The sequence below is a fragment of the Lepidochelys kempii genome, chromosome 21, assembly GCF_965140265.1.
Source record: "Lepidochelys kempii isolate rLepKem1 chromosome 21, rLepKem1.hap2, whole genome shotgun sequence".
NCBI classification, from domain to species: Eukaryota; Metazoa; Chordata; order Testudines; family Cheloniidae; genus Lepidochelys; species Lepidochelys kempii.
In genome coordinates, this window is record NC_133276.1 from 13,539,077 (window position 1) to 13,557,451 (window position 18,375).

The window sequence follows — 18,375 nt, forward strand, 5'->3', positions numbered from 1 at the left end:
CTGGGGGGGGCTGCGTGCTTGTCCCCCCATGGTCTTGCCCTAGGGCACCTCTGGGGCTAGAGCTGCCATCACATCAGCATCCAGCAGAGCCAACCCCTCCCCCTCCAAAAGCCGCAAATCAACCCCGGCCGCCTGGGTCCTGCTCCCAGGCCGAGGCCCACGGGGGACAGGGCCCTCCAGCCCAGCACCCTTCCGGCTGGGGTGCCCTCCGCCCGATCTTCAAACCAGAGCTGTGCCAACCCCGCACTTCCGCGCGGCCCGCCACAGCCTCCTGGGCGTCTCACCCAGCCGCAGGGCCCGCCGGCCCCGCCCTGGCACCGAGCAACCACGAGGCAGCCTCAAGCCAGGTCCTGGATAAATGCCGCAACCCCCAGCCAGGCCAGGCCCAGCATCCTACTTCTCGAGCTCTAAAAATCACACGCCCTTAGCTGGTGCGAGAAATGCATCTTTTATCCTCTGGGATGGCCACCCACCTACTCAGTCCTACAGCCGGCTCGTATCTTTCACCAGGCCCCTGCAGACTCGAACAAGGGTGCTTTCACGTGAGGGACCTGGAGTCCACTCAAGAGAGCAACAGCTACCCAGGTACACAAGGGGAGAATCAAACCCACTGACTTCAGACCACAGCCTCCTCTTGGTCGGTGCTGACACCCCTTGCCTTTGAGGGATCTCACAGACACAGCTTAAGGGTGGAGGTGGCTGCGGTGGGATTTGTCTTCCTTGACACCAGTTCTACCCTTCCCTCCTAGCTTTTAAACAGCTTTGATCACCCTCCAAAAGGTTGACATGACCACGATTTTCTCTCCCTCTCCCTTTTCCCAGACATCAGCTACATTTGTTCATGCTAGTGAAGTTGGAGGTGGCTTTCATACCAAACAGCCTCTACACTGACACTAGCCTGCACAAGTCCAGGCAGTCAGGTGCTCTGTTGCCTGCTTGGCTGAGACTCTGCTATGAGGAGTGGTGGGTTGGGAACTCAAGGGAAGGGAGTTTTTTTCCCTTTATTTATTTAATCATTTCTATAAGCTCCATTTCATTTAATGGACTGTAGTTGAATTAAGTGCCCCTCTGGCTCGAGATCACTCTAGGCTCCTGCAAGGGGCCTGAGCCAGGCTCAGAGTAAGGATGTTCCTCTGGGCCTCTCCATATAGCCCAGCTACTTCACTCCTACCCGTCCGTATCATTATTCCTGTTTTACAGATGGGGCAACTGAAATACAGAAAGTGACTTGCCCAGGGTCACCAGCAGGCCAGTGGCAGAGCTGAGATTAAAAAGAAGGTCTCCCGAGTCCCATCCTGTGGAAGTAATTTCCTGTGTAACCTTTAACTCCTGCCAACCATCTGTCTGATTAACTCAGTGACTTAGTCCTAGGAGAGGGGAACTCCAATTGCACCGCACTGGTTTGGAGCAGTGGCCGTGGGAGTAGGAATGTCTACTCACCACAGCAAGCAGCTTTGCACACGAATGCAAGGCAGTTTCCAAGCGTAACAAGCAGTTGCAACAGCAAAAGGTTCAGGTGCAGACAGGGCTTTAAGTAGTTGCCTTACGTGCTCCATCTATAAGCAGCCCTGGTGTAGTTCAATATAGCTTTAGAGGGCACACGCATTGCTGAAGTTAACATTTTAACGCCTAAACTCCTACCCTTTTTAAAAGGTTGCATTAGGGTGCCCATGTTTTCGTCATGGAAAATGAGCTATTAGTACCAGCAAGCCAGACTAACGCAGGACCCTACGGTTCTCAGCGTCCCACTCTGACCCCACACAGCAAAATTCACTGCAGGAGGCATGATGGTGAAACTGACAAAATTGCTATTCTCCCAAATCACCAGAACAGGATTCTTGTCAGTTTCAATACCCTACAACCTCACAAGAACAGAGCAGACAGAGAGGAGGCCTGGCAGTGCAGACATGTGACCACAACAGAGGTTCATGAGGGGCTCCTTAGATTTCAAACAGGACTGCAGTGAATTATCTCATTAGAGATTGTGAGGTATATACTTTGAGACAGTACAGTCTTAACCTGTTAACACTTTAGCATTGTCTATGCACAGATCTCAGTGCTTTACAGAGGGTAAAAGTTATCCCTGCTGTACAGCAGGTAAACTGAGGCACATTAAGTACCAGACCTAAGAATACAAACCAGATCACCCATCCCACTTTTTCTCCCCTAGCACATTGCCCCTTTGTACATTGCTCTTAGGCAAAAGAGGTCCAGGGAGTTGGTTAGATTTGTAGATTAATTTGAACCGTTCTGTGTAAGACAAGACCAGGGAGAAAGAAAGTTTTGAGATTTTGAACCCATTGTCTTCAGGGAACAACAAAATGAGGGACTGATTAGCACCTCGGCATCTCAAATCCATACAGCACCCACTGAAAGCAGCCAAGCAGAAAGGACCCCAGGGAAGTTCAGGGAGGCTGGTCATCAGCGATGGTTTCATAGAAAGTGACAGCTCAATCCTCACCCATGTGACAGTACTGCAAAGCACAGGGCTTTTAGGCATCTCAAGAAAGATCTTAAAGGGACACTCAGGTTAAATACAAAACTAGATGGCAGTGGGTCAAAGGCAGAGCTAAACAGCAGATTCCCTTGGGGGCCGGGGGAGAAGGAGAAGATGATAACCTCAAAAGGAGGCCGGTTTTAATTTGCTAGCCATGGTAATGAGCCCAATACACAGGATGTTAAAAATTCTTATATGGTATTATAACAAAGCCCAATGACAGATCCTCTCTCACTGGTGCTAATCTACATACACAGAAGAGTTCCATGGTGTTTTCATGACTCTAGCAACTGTAGAGGGAGAGATTTTTAGGTCTATGGGTGACGAGCTGGCATCTACAAGGACATGACCAGTTAATTACTGCAGTCACATGCCACCATCTAAGGTGTCATAAGTGAGGTACACCACAATTTGTTTGTGTGGTCTGTGATTTTAAGTGGACAAGTAGCTCTGTTCTTGTGCCTTCAGTAATAGCAACTGATTCACGGATCTGAAGGCTACCATGTTAGACCTTGAAACAAAACCTCAAGGAAAGAGAAGTGTTTTTCTGATCATTTTTAAATTAGACTTTAATGATTTATTGCTCATCTGCAAGGATTAATATTGCATCCATTAAAAATCATTCATATACAAAATAAACCTATCTCACCCGGATTGGTGCTAACATGCTCCCTCTGACAGAATCAAGGCTTCTCTAGGCATAAGACCAATTGTTCCCCTGTGTCTTTTTCGTTACATGGCTTATACAGAGATGGAGCCCTTAAGCTACGATTCCTATTGACACTGTAACACTGAGACAGACAAATGGAACAGAGGGGCCCCTCCCAACAGTCATGACAGAGAACACTTAGGATGGTACATAAACCTCTGTTTGGCTTAGAGTGGGAAAACCAAGCCTGCTCTGGGATACTAGAACTTCTATGCGAGCAGGAAGTGCAGAGGGAGAAAGAAAGCCGGGAGTTGTGGCATGGGGGCAAACCCCCTGGACTGGAGCAATGATTGAGCGGGAGCTTCCCTATGCTCCTGGTCATGTCCTCTTCCCTGAGCAAGGAAAGGAGAGCAGGGCCCCCAAAGGATCCTGGGCTCAACACTCCAAACCCAGCTGCATCTTGATGGAAATTCAGGTTATGGGGGGCAGAGGGGGGGAGTACATGGGCGGACTCGGTAAGGTCATTGGGAACCAGCCCTGGCAGTCTGAGTCAGCTCAATGCAGCAGTGAGTCAATGAGAAACCAAGAATCTATCAAGGGGGGCGGGGGCAAGAAAGAACATGATCAAGGAGCTGGGCAAGCTTGTGAAGAAGAGTCTGGAGGAATAAGGGGGAATTATTGGAAGTGCTGGAAGGTTTTGGAGGATGAAATCTTAATCCCGCCCGTTATCAGAAAGGAGCTATTTGCTCCCAGAGAGGGAAAGCAGCCGGGGTCGCCCATAAACACACACAGGGAGGTTCCTCAGAGGTGGTGCTAGGAATGGATCTTGTGTACTTGGGCGAGGGTGACAAGGGAGCACAGGGTTGGGTCAAGGGTGTTTGCTACACCCAGCTGCAGTGTCTCGATTGTCTTTGTACCTGTACATTCGTGAAGTGCTAGACTGACGCCATATACTCAGCAGAAACACCCTCGTTAGCTGGAGCTGGGCCTTTAGGCCACTGCAGCTGAAACTCCTTCCCTTTTACATGTCACTGAGCAAAGAATTGGAATCTGGATTGTTGTGCTGTGATCTTTGTTGAGCTAAGCCTGGAACACAGGCCTGAAAACCACGGGGCATCAGGCCCTTCCAGAGTGGGACCGTAACGTGGTGAACCAGATGAAATAAGACAACCTGCCACCTTCTGGGCTGGGGAAGGAAGAGGTGATTGGCTGACCGCTTTAGAAGACAGCAGTGCAGCTGGCCAGGGATTCCACCTCCCACAGTCATTGGCTCTGAGTGGGGCCAAGTGCTTTACAGAATGGTCCACTGACTGGAGGATTTTGATTTCAACATGACAGCTCGCCGGTAAAGCTGATGGAAAAGTTGCTATGTCATCAGAACATCCCCTGCACTCTGCACGTTAAGGGGACAGGAGCAGAAAGGGTCATCTGTGTTCAACACACGGAGGAGTTCACGGGAGGTGTCATATGCTGGCCCCTCTCTGGCCAGGCCTGCCCATGGCTGAACGGGCTGCTGCATGCTCTCAGCTGCCCGACTATTCCACAGAGTTCCCACTTGGAAACACTTTCTCCTTTGAAACAACATTTTAGACTTGGAAAAGAAAAGAAAAATGGTCTGAAGTCAAATAAGATGCAGTTTAAAACCTAGGAGAGACAAGGAGTCTGATGGGTAGGTGATCCCCATTCAGATTCAGACTAGCACCCTGAAATAGACAAGTTAACACCCACCTGGGCTTATCCGTACCAGGCACCATACCACCTTCCCAAGTTCACATAGGAAACCCGGTCTGGGGTCACACACCTTTACCCTAACTGGCCACTAGGTGCCACTCTGCTCCAACACAGGGATAGGAGCATTGCTCTAGCAGCTAAAAACTGGGCTCATTAAGGCAATTTAGAAGTTGCAGATAACTCCACACAGGAAAAAAAAAACAAACAGTACAGTATCTCAGTGTTTGCAAATATCCTGACTAAGGTGCACTGGAAAGATAAAAACCCACTGTGGGAATGAATTGCCCTTCATACTCAGGAAAGGAAACCCTTCCCATGAGTGAAAGTCTGAAACCACACAGCCAGGTTTCAGTCATAAAGCAGTAAGCAAATCCCAGGTTGTCTGCCAAGATCAGACGTACAGAGAGACGCGATCATGTGAAAATGTAAAACAAAGTGACATTAAAATCAGACAGATAAAAGAAAAAAACCAACAGCTTTTAAAAAAAGAAAAGAGTAAAACAAAATAAAATGATCTTTAAAAATAATTTCTCTAAAGTTGTCTTGTGTGGTCTGGTCCGGTCCTTAGATGTTATGGTCCATCAGTATCTGAAACACAAGGAAAGGAGACCAGAGTCAGGCAACAGGTACCATATTAGAAGCCACACCATCGGTGCGACATCTGGCACCTTCAGAGAGCAGCCATCACCTCCATGTATCCGGAAGTACTTGTTCCTCTCCAGTGCAGTTCTTCCCCAACCCTGCCAAACACCAGCTGTACTCACAGTCTGGGTGACTATCATCCAACGCAGAACTAGCTAAGCAGACAGCTGGTCCATATCCCAACCCCCAGATGGCATTACCCTGCCCCAACAAGCAGCAGGATATCTCCACACCCACATGCCACTGCAATAAAGAGGCACAATCCATGCCGCTACTGCTGGAAGAGGCCTCAGAAGGTACCAGAGGATAGATTCTTTATCCCCCTCACACAGGTCTTACCTGTAATAGTTGGGTTTGAAAGGCCCGTTTTTGTTGAGTCCCAGGTATTTCGCTTGATCATCTGTTAGTTCTGTCAGATGGGCATCAAATGAAGGCAGGTGCAAGCTGGCAACGTATTCATCTGAGAAGAGTAAATATGAAGCCATGGGCAATTGAGTTTGATGGCCAGGCACACGGGAACACATTCAACAGTACCAACAAACACACAACAGATGTTAAGTCATGTCACTTAATGCACGACTGGAAGGCACTCAAATACTACAATGATGGGCAAGGTATAAGACTCTAGAGACTTCAGGATAAGGCCAATGTAAAATCTAATGAGGAGTTCAGAGGTGCGATCAAATTTCAGGCCAAGGTACATCTTAGCAGGGCACATCTTAGGCTAGGAGAAAACTGCACAGATTTTAACAACTTGTTCACTGATTCCCAGTGTAACGAGTTCAGTAAAAAAATAGCATATTCAAGAGATTGTGTCCAGAACTCAAGTCGTTTTAGAATCTAACTTTTCAGGATCTTCAGTGTTAGCATGGAGCAAACTCTACCCCACCTGCAAAAATATCTAATATTAACGCAATGGGGTAAACAGTGCAGACTTGAATTGAAAAAAGGATTGCACATGTCATACGGAAAGCATCTGCAACTATATTATTATTAACCATGTTCATTATGGTAGTACTTGTCCAATGTATTAGACACTAAACAGAGTAATAGACAATCCATCCCTGCCTGCAGAGCTTACTATCTAGACATGATAGATGGAGAGGCAGAGGAGAGGGATAGAAGCAGACAAGCAGAATGAGCTCTGAAAACTACAAGGGCTCTCGATCCTCATCTTTCAGGATAAAAGCATCACCATTGTAAGGTCAGGAAGTAACTGCTCCATGGAGTGGTGCTTCAACTACAGGAGTTTTATGCCTTCCTCTGACAAGGCTGGCAATGGACACTGCCAGATTAGATTGATCAATCCAGCATGGCAGACCCTGTGCTCTAAGTAACAATAAACTAAGAGCCCTGAAAAGCCGTATCACCACTCAGAGAGTTAATATGCATGTGATGGGGTGGACTAGGCCCAAAAGCCCCTGCTGGAGGTCTCAGGTTCCTGCCACACTCATCCCAGGAAAGGAGCAGTGGACAGGTCCTCCAAGCAGCCTAGAGTGGTTGCAAGGAAGCAATCAATCAGAGGGGCTGCTGGAATGGCCCGTCAGCGGCCAGGAGGACCATATAAAAAGCAGCTACAGAGGCCAGAACCAAACACAGGGCAGTTCTTCACTAGAGCTGGAGGAGCGTAGATGATATTGCTGGCTGAAGGAACTGCAACACGACAGACAGCCCAGTGCTAGTTGGGACAGGGGGAGCACGGGAGAGCTCCTGGCTGGCTACTGGGCCTGAGCTTAGAAGAGCCCTGAGCTAAGGCTAAGACGCTGGTGAAGGCCAGGGCCCCGAGTAGTGGGCGGGCCCAGGTCCCCCCATAGGCCACTGGAGAAGGGCCTACAATTGGACAGCACTAAACCCCCAGAAGGGGACTGAACTTCAGCTGGGCCTCCTGACTGACTGGGGCCAAAACAGACTAAAGGGCAAAACCATTGCCTCCAGCGAGGAAGCCCGGGAGGGGTGGGGGGGACAGCCCGAAAGCAGGGCTAGGACTGATTTAAAGACCACGGACAAACCCAACCAGAGGGGGGCGCTCACGAGAGGTGGGTGCCGACCCCATTACAATGCATTAGAGGAATAAGTGGGTATTTAAATGACTGATCAGGGCAGTTACAGGCCACTGGGGAAATTATGTATTTAGCCAAGCCTCAAGCGTGCCAAGAAAGGCCACTTACTGGCAAATGTTTCTTCAGTAGTCCTCTCTTGCACTTCCCACTTGTGCAGCTCACTCACTTCCACCACCACACCTTGAGCTGATGTGAAAGACAGCCTGACCTTGGAATCGCCTACAGCAGTGGTCCCCAACCTCTCTCTTGCTATAGCATATTCATGTTTCCAGAAGAATGTGGCGGGCGCTGGACAACCAGCCGCTGAGAAGTGGCGTCATCAACAAGCGTTGCCGCTGAAATGCCGCCAAGAAGCGGCTTCTTGGCGTTGTCACTTCTGGGCAGCGTTTCGGCGGCTGGTTGTCCGGCAGCTGCGGGTTGTCCGGCGGAAGCGCTTCCTTGCCATGGCACCCGCAGGCACCGCGTTGGGGACCACTGGCCTACAGTTTCCTGCTAAGTGTCTCGGCCTCAATATTTAAAAGCATCTTGTTGACTCTCACTTTCAGTCAGAAGAACAATCAGACAGGGCATCTAGCTTAAAACACTGCTGGGTAGGACAAGCAGTGACTAGCTCTTAGGGTTTCAGGAAAAGGTTTGGGAGTGAATGGCAACAGGTCCAATCCAGCCTGTTGCACAAAACAGCCAATTCGCTTACAGTACATACGCATCACCCCAAACTTCTTGCCTCCTGCAATCTCTGCCGAACAATCGTGCACAGTTAGCTTACATAAGTTGCTCCTTATAGGAGCAGGAAACATAGATCAGAGATCTCGGTAGAGTCTGGTGAGACTGTGGCTTCTCTAACAAAGTGGCTATCAGCCTTTCCAGACTACTGTACCCCTTTCAGGAGTCTGATTTGTCTTGTGTACCCACAAGTTACACCTCACTTAAAATCTACTTGCTTACAAAAATCAGACAAAAAACAACAGAAGTGTCACAACACGTGATTACTGAAAAATTGCTTCCTTTCTTATTTTTACCATATGATTATAAAATAAATCAGTTGGAATCTAAATATTGTACTTACATTTCAGTGTACAGTATACAGAGCAGTATAAACAAGTCACTGTCTGTATGAAATTTTAGTTTGTACTGACTTTGCTAGTGCTTGTTATGTACCCTGTTATAAAACTAAGCAAATATCTAGATGAGTTGATGTACCCACTGGAAGACCTCTGTGTACCCCGGGTTGAGAACCACTGCTCTAACAGCTTTGCTGGGCCCTGATCAGATCCCTCACAGCCCTGTTGGCTGGGGACAACTTCAACTCGGGACTCAAGTAGCTTCCTTTGCTCACCCATCTTTTTAGGCAGCAAGTACACGTCTTGCTTGTAACGTCCCTCGGGAGCATTGTAGAGCTCAATCAGAGCTAGAGCCTGCGGAGATCAGAAAGGACAAGTCAGTCACCAGTACAGAGCTCACCAACAGCACGGGGCCAGAGAAGAGCTGACCAGAGGCCAGACCATAACAGGTGTGGATGTTGTGATACTGACGACATGTAGGCACACAAAAACAGCATGCAATGTCATGCAATGCAAGAGAGTGGGGTCCAAGGTCTCGCTTTTGTAAAAACCCTTTACAATACCATCCCTGATAAATGTTTCCCTTTGGAAGATAACCTCACCTCCTTGCCAGGTGACTCAAATACTGCAGGGTCCCTGGTGCTGGAGAACCAGAGAGAAACTGACCAGCAAGTCCCAGTTTGCAGTGCCCCCACCTGAATGCTAGGTAAAAGCACAGCCCTCGGACGTGGTGGAAAAGTAAATCAGTGATAAAATTATCTTTTGTAAAAATCTAAGGCTGTCAGTAACAGGCAAGGAAATTCGTTTTAAATGGACATTCATTTTAACCTGACAGTGTCCCTTTGAAAGGCAAATGACCAGCTCTCCAGCTGGTAGAAGCTCCCTTGAAGTCACTGAAACTCCACCAATTTACAGCAGTTAGACCAAAATGCTGGCATTGTACATGTTCCACCTGGCATGAAAATAACTCAGCATCAAGGGAAAGAAGTGCAGCTAATGGTCTGTAACAATCCCCCCAAAATTCCCTTCTGCAATGCCCATAGGTAGAGAGTTTCCTTTAAAACAAGTTTAACCATGTGCCACTTCTGGATTTCCCAGTGTATTGCATTCCCTTCATTTCTCTTAGATCGGGGCAGGGACTGCCTTGATTTTGTGTATGGCAAAGAGCTGAACACACAGCTGTATTTATTTATAATCCTGTTTACAGAGACAGCCTCGTGCCAAGAAACGCAACGGGTGGTGGTGATGGCTGTCCATTCGAGGTAATATTGCTACCGAGAATGATTTAAATCATTTTAACCTCAGAGCCAAAAAACAGATTTGAGAATTTATTTTACCCAAAGAGAAGTTCAAAGAAATAAATGCTCTAACAACTTAAAATGCAAACCCAAATGGTTGAAATGTTGTATGTTACAGAAAGCGTCTCCTGCTGCTTAGTGGTTATGTCGAATCCCAAGACCGCATGAGGCCCTGAAACACTAACCCCCACACCTCGAAATACAGCATTAGGCAAGGTGGGCAGTGTTGATGGTTCCAGTTACATACCTGAGTGGTGGCTGTGATGGACAGAACAAAGGTGGGAACTGTTGAACAGCTCAGATTGAGAAGACGACCCTAAAATGTCAACAGGATGAAGACATGTTAAGGACAGTGAACTCATTACACTGGGGCAGCTTAGAGTATTGAAAATGGGGGGAATTTTTTCCCCCCGATGCTTCAGATTCACCCATTTAGTCGGGTCACCAGTTGATGGAGCCAAAGAGCACAGCCTCATTACTGCCCCACCTCCAGGGGTCCACGCTCCATATCTAGTCTCACTCCCTGGGGCAGAGGTAAGTCATGCTCTCAGCCCAGCTATTTGAGAAGGTGCAGTATCCTGCTATTCTGGAGGCCCTAACTTCCCACCCAAATGGGTGAGAGCAGTTCCTGTCCTTAGCTAAAGGTCAGAGAAGCTGTGTGGTCCTGACAAAGGGAGAGACAGAATCACTCCAACTGCAAGGCCTGTGGGGTGCCCGGAAGGTTGGAGTGACCAGCTGGAAGGAAAGAGAAATGCAGTGTTTTGTAGCCATTGGGTCCTTCCCAAATCAAGACAGATATTGGGTCTGGCTTGCATGGATGGGCAAGAGCAAGCCAGCTAGTAACTGTGTTGCTGAGAGACCCGTGTGTATGATAGGTAACCCTGCACCCCTTTGAGAATAATCAAACCAAGAAAGTTCTGGCTGCAGTAGTCCATGGTTACAGGGTCCCCCACAGGCTCAAAGACCTTCCCAGCCACACAGGTTACTCTGTAGTCTTTGTACTGAGTTACATCCCAATCTCAAACCAGTGCCCACAATATCTCCTGCATGCAGAAACTCTAGGAAGAGACACAGGACCCCCTGCAATGTGATGCTTTAGCCCAGATGCTCTGCTGCAGCTTCTCTGGCCTGACTTCCAGGACATACCTCAGCCAGCAGGACCACCCGTTTGCCATCTGGCCAGATGACATGGTCCACCTGTGAGCGGACACGCTCCCAGGTCAGCTCCGGGGTACGGAGACTGGTCTGTGAGGAGAGAAACAAGCAGGAGTCAGTTACCTGTCATCCAAGGCAAGTGGATCCCAGTGGGAAGGAGGTAACCCAGGAGCATGGGACTGTCAGGAGCAGACTGATAGGCACTCATGGGCTCGCTGCTGGAAAGGTTGATGGGGCAGATAAGCGGCAGAGACTCACCACATCAATTTCAGTGTTGGAATGGCCCATGTTACACACAATGCAGCTGTTCTTCATTCGGTCCAAGTGTTCCCTGGTCACCACGTTCTTATTTCCTATAGAGAAAGAGGATGCTGCTAATATGAGCCCAAACAACTGTAACTTGTGCCTCCCGATCCCTCTCTCTATGGCTGGTGCTGAAGATTTCTGCCCCAAAGCCAGGCGCAAGGTTCAGTCTCTGCCAGAACACGACTGGCTGGTGTACTGGAGCGCTTGTACTTTCTGCTGACCAGAGGGCCATGGGTGTGGTCTCTGCACATGAGCTGGCTGTGGTCTTGGGAAGATCAGTTCCTAGTGCCTCTCCTCAGGGTGAGCTCCCATTGGTGGCTGTGGAGGGGGAGGTCACCGAGGCAGCAACGAGAGCCCAAAATGGCAAGAAAAAAGTGCACTCCCTACGTCACAATCTCACCCTTCCCAAGGTAAGGGGGAGTCCCTTTGACTCATCTGGATGCACTGAGGACAGCAAGTGGAGCTCAGATTTTGACATCAGCACAGAAGTGGATTGGGTTTTCCCCTCACCCTGCCCTCCAGTGTCTTCCCTTGTATGCTCACTACTCCCCTAGCTACGTTTAGTGCCAGAGGGGACCTGCTCGGGCATGGTCAGCTCCCTCCACAGGCTAAACTAGCAGAGGAGCTGCTCTAGCCCCCTCCACAGAGTTTTGGGAGCCCAAGCTCACAGTTCTACCCCCCACGCTGCATGTGCAATATGTTGACTGAGATATCTAAGCACAGGAATCAGTACATCCTCCATGCATAGTCACTGGAGCCCATCACCTACTTTCTGACGTGCGTGAAGCAGGGAAGTCCTATAGAGATTCCTGTTCCAAGTACACGGGCCCAGGAACGGTTCCACAGAGCTTGAAGCAAGCATCACCCACCACCTTTCCCCCCAAATCTCCGTACCTGTGCAGGTTATGACCACATCCACCTGGCGGATCACTTCATTGAGTTTCACCACCCGGAAGCCATCCATGCTGGTGAAAGGAAAAGGGCAGAGTGAGAAGATGAACCGTAACACCCCTGCCTGCCTGCACAACACAACCTGGAAAGGTGAAGCCAGGAGGGAATGCAACAGAATAGCTAAAAATCTACTCTGATCAGTAACATCAGAGGAGCAGGCTTCCCACCCACACCCTGAGTGCAGTAAGTGCAAGGTGGACCATGTGCAAAGGAACCTGTGTGAGCTTGTGGTTGTGAATGCCATGGCTAGTGAGAGAGACCTGGGAGTGTGCACCCAACACGGCATGGAGAGCATTATGGAGTCCCACACCATTCTTCTATTTTAGTTAATTTTCAGGCACCTAGGTTTCTAAGTCCAGTTGGCTGCCCTGGGCCAAGGACACAGGAGCTCAAATGGGTGCACAAATGATGGAAGGTCCCCAAGAGACGTATACTTTCTCATGAGACTAGCCATGGGTTATGAGGTTCCGGGTGGATGAAGGCTCTTCCTGAGCAGCCTGACTTCAAGTCAGCCCTCTGATGAAGCTCAAAGACCAGACAGACAGTAAAGGAACAGGTGCTCACTCAGCAGCATTTAACTCTTCATCTCTTACCAGGCTTGGAGAGCACAGATGGGGTCAATCTCGGTGATGTTGACTATGGCTCCAAGGGCTTTCAGAGCTGCGCAACATCCCTTCCCAACCTGCAATGCAATGAAGAGCCTCCAGACACAGGACCCAGGAGGTCCCCATGGACAAACTGCACCCGTTTGTTTATACAGGTGGCAGCGCTAGGAGCGAGATTCTCATCGCAGACACCTGCTTAATGCCAAGGTTCAGTTCAAAGCCTGGCTCAGGAGCAGGAATGTGCTGCATCAGCTTTACAGTAGGCATGGCTACAGGCACTTGGCCCCTCTCAGCCCAGTCTTCCCCTCCCAGAAGTGTCATTCCAAGATCACCTGCTGGCATTCACGGCCTGGGCATAGCATCCAGCAGGTACAAGGGTTCTAAGATGAATGTCCTAAGCTGTCGAAACAGCCATCAACGCCGCACAGAGGAGAGATCACAGCTAAACTTTTCTTTTTAAAATAAATAAATGCAGATCTGGGCCAGGACTAACCTCCAACTGCCTTTTTTTTAAAAAAAGAGAACATGGGTATGTTTATAGCTTTGTAACAGACCCCCTATTTTATTTAGCACGTGCATGGGGTAGTCAGTATGGCCCCATAGTTCAGCTTCTGGCATCTCATATTTAATATGGCAAAGCAGCCCTGAGGGACTACAGCCCCCAGCATGCAATGTTGCAGCTTGCTCCGAGCAGACAGGCAAATTACATGCAACCCTCGAGTCCCCGGCAGATTGCCAACACAGCCTTTCGGTTGGGCAAAGTTTGGGCTCCTTTGGTGTATAAACAAATTAGTACGCATATTCCTGGGGAGAAGAGCATTTACTGCTACCGCCAGGCCCTCCACTGCAGTGGACTCAGCTTGTAAGGTAAACACGCATACAGACAGCATGCGAATGGGGCTAGGTGTCAGATCCCTGCTTTGCGCCGTCTCTTCTAGAAGGATTTACAAGCACGACCCCCCCGCCCCATAAACGTAAATCCAGGAGTTCTGTAGACACCAGGGAGTTTCAAACCACTCAACAAGAGGATCATTTTATTATTACAGGCCTGCTTTATAAAGCCAAGGATACAGCAGTGCGGGATGCAGTCAGTCCAGAGCTCCATTCCACACCAATCCAATCACCATTACCCCCACGGCTCTGACACCGTGGCAGGCACGGTGTGGCAATTCAGAGTGTTACCAGCAACAACTGCGCTGAAATATGGCAATTCAGACAAATCTCCAAGCAAGCAGGGAAACAGAGACTTTGTATATAATGTCTCAGCAGCTTCTAGCAAGGCTTTCCTGCACAAGCATGACAGAGTGGGCGTCCATCTTCCCATGATTTGAAAAGAATTCTCTCCAGGATCAGCAGTCAGCCATGCACTGACATAGGGAAAACTGTCTAGAGAGACACTGTTTCCTTCTATTACGTATGAACTCTTCGTAACGCTCCTACTCTTAGCAAGGGTAAGAGGTCATTGCTCGTCAAAGGCAGATAAGGAACACTGGGGAAAGGATGGATCTTGACTATGCATCGCGGAGAGATGCTGCCTCACGTTCGTTCATGGAACTCACCTCACCATAGCCACACACCACCACTTGTTTCCCTCCAAACATCACATCTGTGGTCCTCTTTAGGCTACAAGACAGAAACAGACCTGTGTTGGGATTAGTCAGTTCCAGACAGAGCAGTCTGCATGGGGTGATACTCCGAAGCGACAGCTGATCATGTGACCAGACACTGCAACATTCAACTTGGACACGACGGAGTCTGATTGAAATGCCACAGAAGCCAGAGAAAGACCAATCTATCGGCATGAGTTAAAGGAAGGGAATGGCTGTGTATCCTGAAGGATTAGACTCACCCGTCCAAGATGGACTCTCTGCAACAGTACAGGTTATCGAATTTCTGTTTGGTGACAGAGTCATTGACATTCATGGCTGGGACACACAGTTTCCCAGCCTTGGACAGCTGGTACAGCCTGCGGGGAGAAAGGACACTTCAGATACCGCTCCATTAGACACACTAGAGCTCTGCACACAGCAAAGCAAACGGAATCCAAATTAACACCATGCCCCAGAGAAAGACAGGACCACTGTAACCTCCTAGCCTAGCACTAGCAATGGGGAGCTGGCAGTCCCGGATGCAAACTGCCACAGAACACGTAGATCCCCAGCTGCTCAGGCTCTCAGGACAGATGCAATCCAAGGCCAAACATTTTCAGCAGAGGAAGTGAATGCAGAGCTAAAGCATGCACCTTGACCCTCAGAGCCTAAGGCCCTTTACAATTTCTGTCACTTCCTGGAGGCAATCATAGTGCATGTGTAAACAGCAAGGATCAGGGAAACCTGCAGACCTTACCTCACATGACCAGAAAAAGTACATTGACTGCTAGTCTCTTCTAGCTACCATGCAAGAGCAGATACCATGGAGAATAGAAACAGCAGCTGCCTGCCATGAGCAAAAGAGCAGTGAAAGGCCTAAATTCTGGCTGCCCCTGGGTCCAATACCTGTGCACACCAGTCACGCTCTCCTCTACGATGCCACGGATCTTCTTAAAAACATTGGGATATTTCTTATAAACCCAGTGGGTCAGATCTCCACCATCATCCAGGATCTAGGGAACATGCAGAGAAACACAAAGGACATTCAGTCCTTCCACTGCCAGCAAGCCAGGTCACTGTCAGCTACAGAAAAGCCCCATTAAAACACGAGGTGATAGGAGGATTTCTGCTCCTGGGTTCTATTCCCAGGTGAAAGACTTGTCGTGTGGTTCTGGGCGTATAACTTGACTCAGTTTCCCCTCTGTAAAATGGGATAACTACTGACTCACAGGGGGACTGGAAGGGTTGCTTGTATACCACTTCCAATCTTTAGGTTGAGAGGCATTACTAGTACCTAAACATTGCACGTGCTCACAAAGGGGCCAAGAAATCTATGCCCCACTCAAAAGGTAACCGTCCCGGGGACAGGCTTAGACACAGCTTTGCTAAAGGGCTTGTTTCCTAGGTGGGGGAGGAAGATTGATATCAGTCAGGGAGCAGATCCCAAGAAACTGGACTGGGGGGGAACAAGCCACCCCATGAACTGCATGCGAGTTTTATAGGACCCACAAGCAGGGCTCTGCCAGGACATACTGCTGAGCCGGGGAGCATAGGGACTGCTTTGTACTCCAGTCACTGAGTTCAATCAGACTATTTTGGGCATGGCTTAGACCCCAATACATACAATATCTATAGGCCTCTTGAGACTTGCAGGAATGTATGACTAGGCAAAAGTCTCCTCTCCTCCCCACAGCCAGTTCACCTTGGCTATCTAGTCACAGGCTCTAAAACACAGCATGAAAAGCACACAATCTCTGGGAACTCCCCTTTCTGACCAGCATTCAGCCCTATTCAATGCAGAGGGAGAAAAACGTTCCACCGATACACCCAGGGACCGGTCGTACAAGAGGACGACTGGACAATGAAAACCACCAGGTAATCTAATCTATTTTCCAGCAGCTCTTGGAAAGCAAAGTAGTGCTGGGGGGGGGGGGGGAGGACAGGACGTGGAATACTCTGCGGGGGAGGAGTAGAGAAAAGGCTGTGAAATGCTCCCATTACCATGTTGGCCTGCCAACCATCCATGTTAACACAACGGTCAATGCACCACCAGAAATCATCCTCTGACTCCCCCTTCCAGGCAAACACAGCAACACCTAGGGAGGAGACAAAGTCATTTGCTGCTGCTCTGCTGGGAGGCAACAGACACCACGGCCAGGGCCTAACACATGCGAGGTTGTCCCTGTGGTGCTGAACTTCCCCCAGCTCCCCAAGTCTACACTAACATTGCTGAGAACAAGTGCAGCTGAACAGAGGTGAACAGCAAGCTCAGTCAAGGGCAAGCCAGTGTTATAAACTTGCCCTGACCTCTTGGACCATGTTGCAGTGCGCTGTTGAATAACTGTTGTATCCCACCCCAGAAATGACTGCACTGACGTGGTGGAAGAAGCAATTCCTACACACAGTCTGTAAAGTGGCTTGGGATTCCTTGAAAGGCACCGGAGAAATGTATGATGAAGTAAAAGCAAGCGCCTCTGGCTTGCCAACTGATTTGGAATACGCAGGAGCAGAAATGGCACTGGCTAAGATGTCCAGAGTATCCAAACTCTCCCTTTGTTTAGGGGTAATCTAGTCCTGGAGCTCTGTGGACTCCCTGGAATGTTTCTCCAGACATGGGGGCAAAGTGGCAGTCAGGAGTCTGGGTAAGCATAGTATTTCCAAAAACACCGCAGCGCAATTCAAAACCAGGGAAAGTTGGCTTTACATCTCTCCCCTCCTGCTGCTCACACACTACTCACCAGCCTCCGCTAAGGCAGCAGCCACCTCGTTCTGAGTGGAATAGATGTTGCAAGCAGACCAGCGGCACTGAGCCCCCAGCGCGCACAGTGTCTCAATTAACACCTGGAGACAGAAGCAAACCGACAGTCAGCCCAAGAGGAAGCTGTAATGCCCGTCTGGATTCAGGGAACTCCAGCACAGAGCAGGAAGGGGACAGTGTTATTCAACCATAGACTATTTGCAGAGTGGAAACATCTGCTGATTGGGATCCTGGAGCAGCCATATTGGAAAATGCAGCTGCAGAGCACTTACACACACACACATCCACATCCACCCACCCACCCCTAGGAAGTGTGAAAATGGGGACAATTTGCTCATGTGTGTTTCTGAAATATTGAAGCACTTCCTCCCCAGGGCTGCGAAAGTTCCCAAGATTATCCGCACAGATAACAGAGCACAGGAAAAGCCAGTCTCTGTTCTTCCTCCTCCCCTCCACCCACAAAGCCGTGAGCCCAAGGAGTACTCACCGCAGTCTGTGCTGTAATGTGTGTACAGCCCACTATTTTAGCTCCAGCCAAAGGTTTCTCTCCCTGGGCCCGTTTCCTGAGTGAAATCAGAGCAGACATGTCTGTGAAAGGAACAGAGGGTTTTTAACGAGGTCTCTGTCCACCACACAGGCCTCTTTGCCAGGACACCTGGCCAGCTCCTGCACCCTACCTCTCCATCTAGTCAGACTACACTCATAGATATTAAGGTCAGAAGGGACCATTATGATCATCTAGTCTGACCTCCTGCACAATGCAGGCCACAGAATCTCACCCACCCACTCCTGCGATAAACTGCTCACCTATGTCTGAGCTATTGAAGTCGTCAAATCATGGTTTAAAGACTTCAAGGTGCAGAGAATCCTCCAGCAAGCGACCTATGCCCCATGCTACAGAGGAAGGCGAAAAACCCCCAGGGCCTCTTCCAATCTGCCCTGGAGGAAAATTCCTTCCCGACCCCAAATATGGCAATCAGCTGAACCCTGTGCATGTGGGCAAGATTCACCAGCCAGATACCCAGGAAAGAATTCTCTGTAGTAACTTAGAGCCCAGGAACAGAGCGGGGTAT

At 49.3% G+C, this 18,375-nt stretch overlaps 1 protein-coding gene across 3 annotated transcripts in view; it reads right to left on the reverse strand.

The window, feature by feature from the left end:
* Positions 1 to 2,911: 2,911 nt before the first annotated feature.
* AHCYL1 (adenosylhomocysteinase like 1) overlaps positions 2,912 to 18,375 on the reverse strand; it is a 46,138-nt gene continuing 30,674 nt past the window's right edge. The window contains exons 4-18 of one of the 3 annotated variants that reach the window (XM_073320235.1): positions 17,790 to 17,890; positions 17,283 to 17,385; positions 16,546 to 16,640; positions 15,451 to 15,557; positions 14,805 to 14,921; positions 14,515 to 14,578; positions 12,944 to 13,032; positions 12,294 to 12,364; positions 11,352 to 11,446; positions 11,085 to 11,183; positions 10,186 to 10,254; positions 8,916 to 8,994; positions 5,859 to 5,979; positions 5,437 to 5,465; positions 2,912 to 2,923 (exon numbers count right to left, since the gene is read on the reverse strand). In XM_073320235.1, coding sequence (XP_073176336.1) covers positions 5,459 to 5,465; positions 5,859 to 5,979; positions 8,916 to 8,994; positions 10,186 to 10,254; positions 11,085 to 11,183; positions 11,352 to 11,446; positions 12,294 to 12,364; positions 12,944 to 13,032; positions 14,515 to 14,578; positions 14,805 to 14,921; positions 15,451 to 15,557; positions 16,546 to 16,640; positions 17,283 to 17,385; positions 17,790 to 17,890 — 1,217 coding nt within the window. In that variant the 3' untranslated portion in view covers positions 2,912 to 2,923; positions 5,437 to 5,458. Of the gene's footprint in view, positions 2,924 to 3,039; positions 5,466 to 5,854; positions 5,980 to 8,915; positions 8,995 to 10,185; positions 10,255 to 11,084; positions 11,184 to 11,351; positions 11,447 to 12,293; positions 12,365 to 12,943; positions 13,033 to 14,514; positions 14,579 to 14,804; positions 14,922 to 15,450; positions 15,558 to 16,545; positions 16,641 to 17,282; positions 17,386 to 17,789; positions 17,891 to 18,375 lie in introns of those variants that run through there. The other 2 variants (XM_073320234.1, XM_073320236.1) reach the window with 2 other exon arrangements.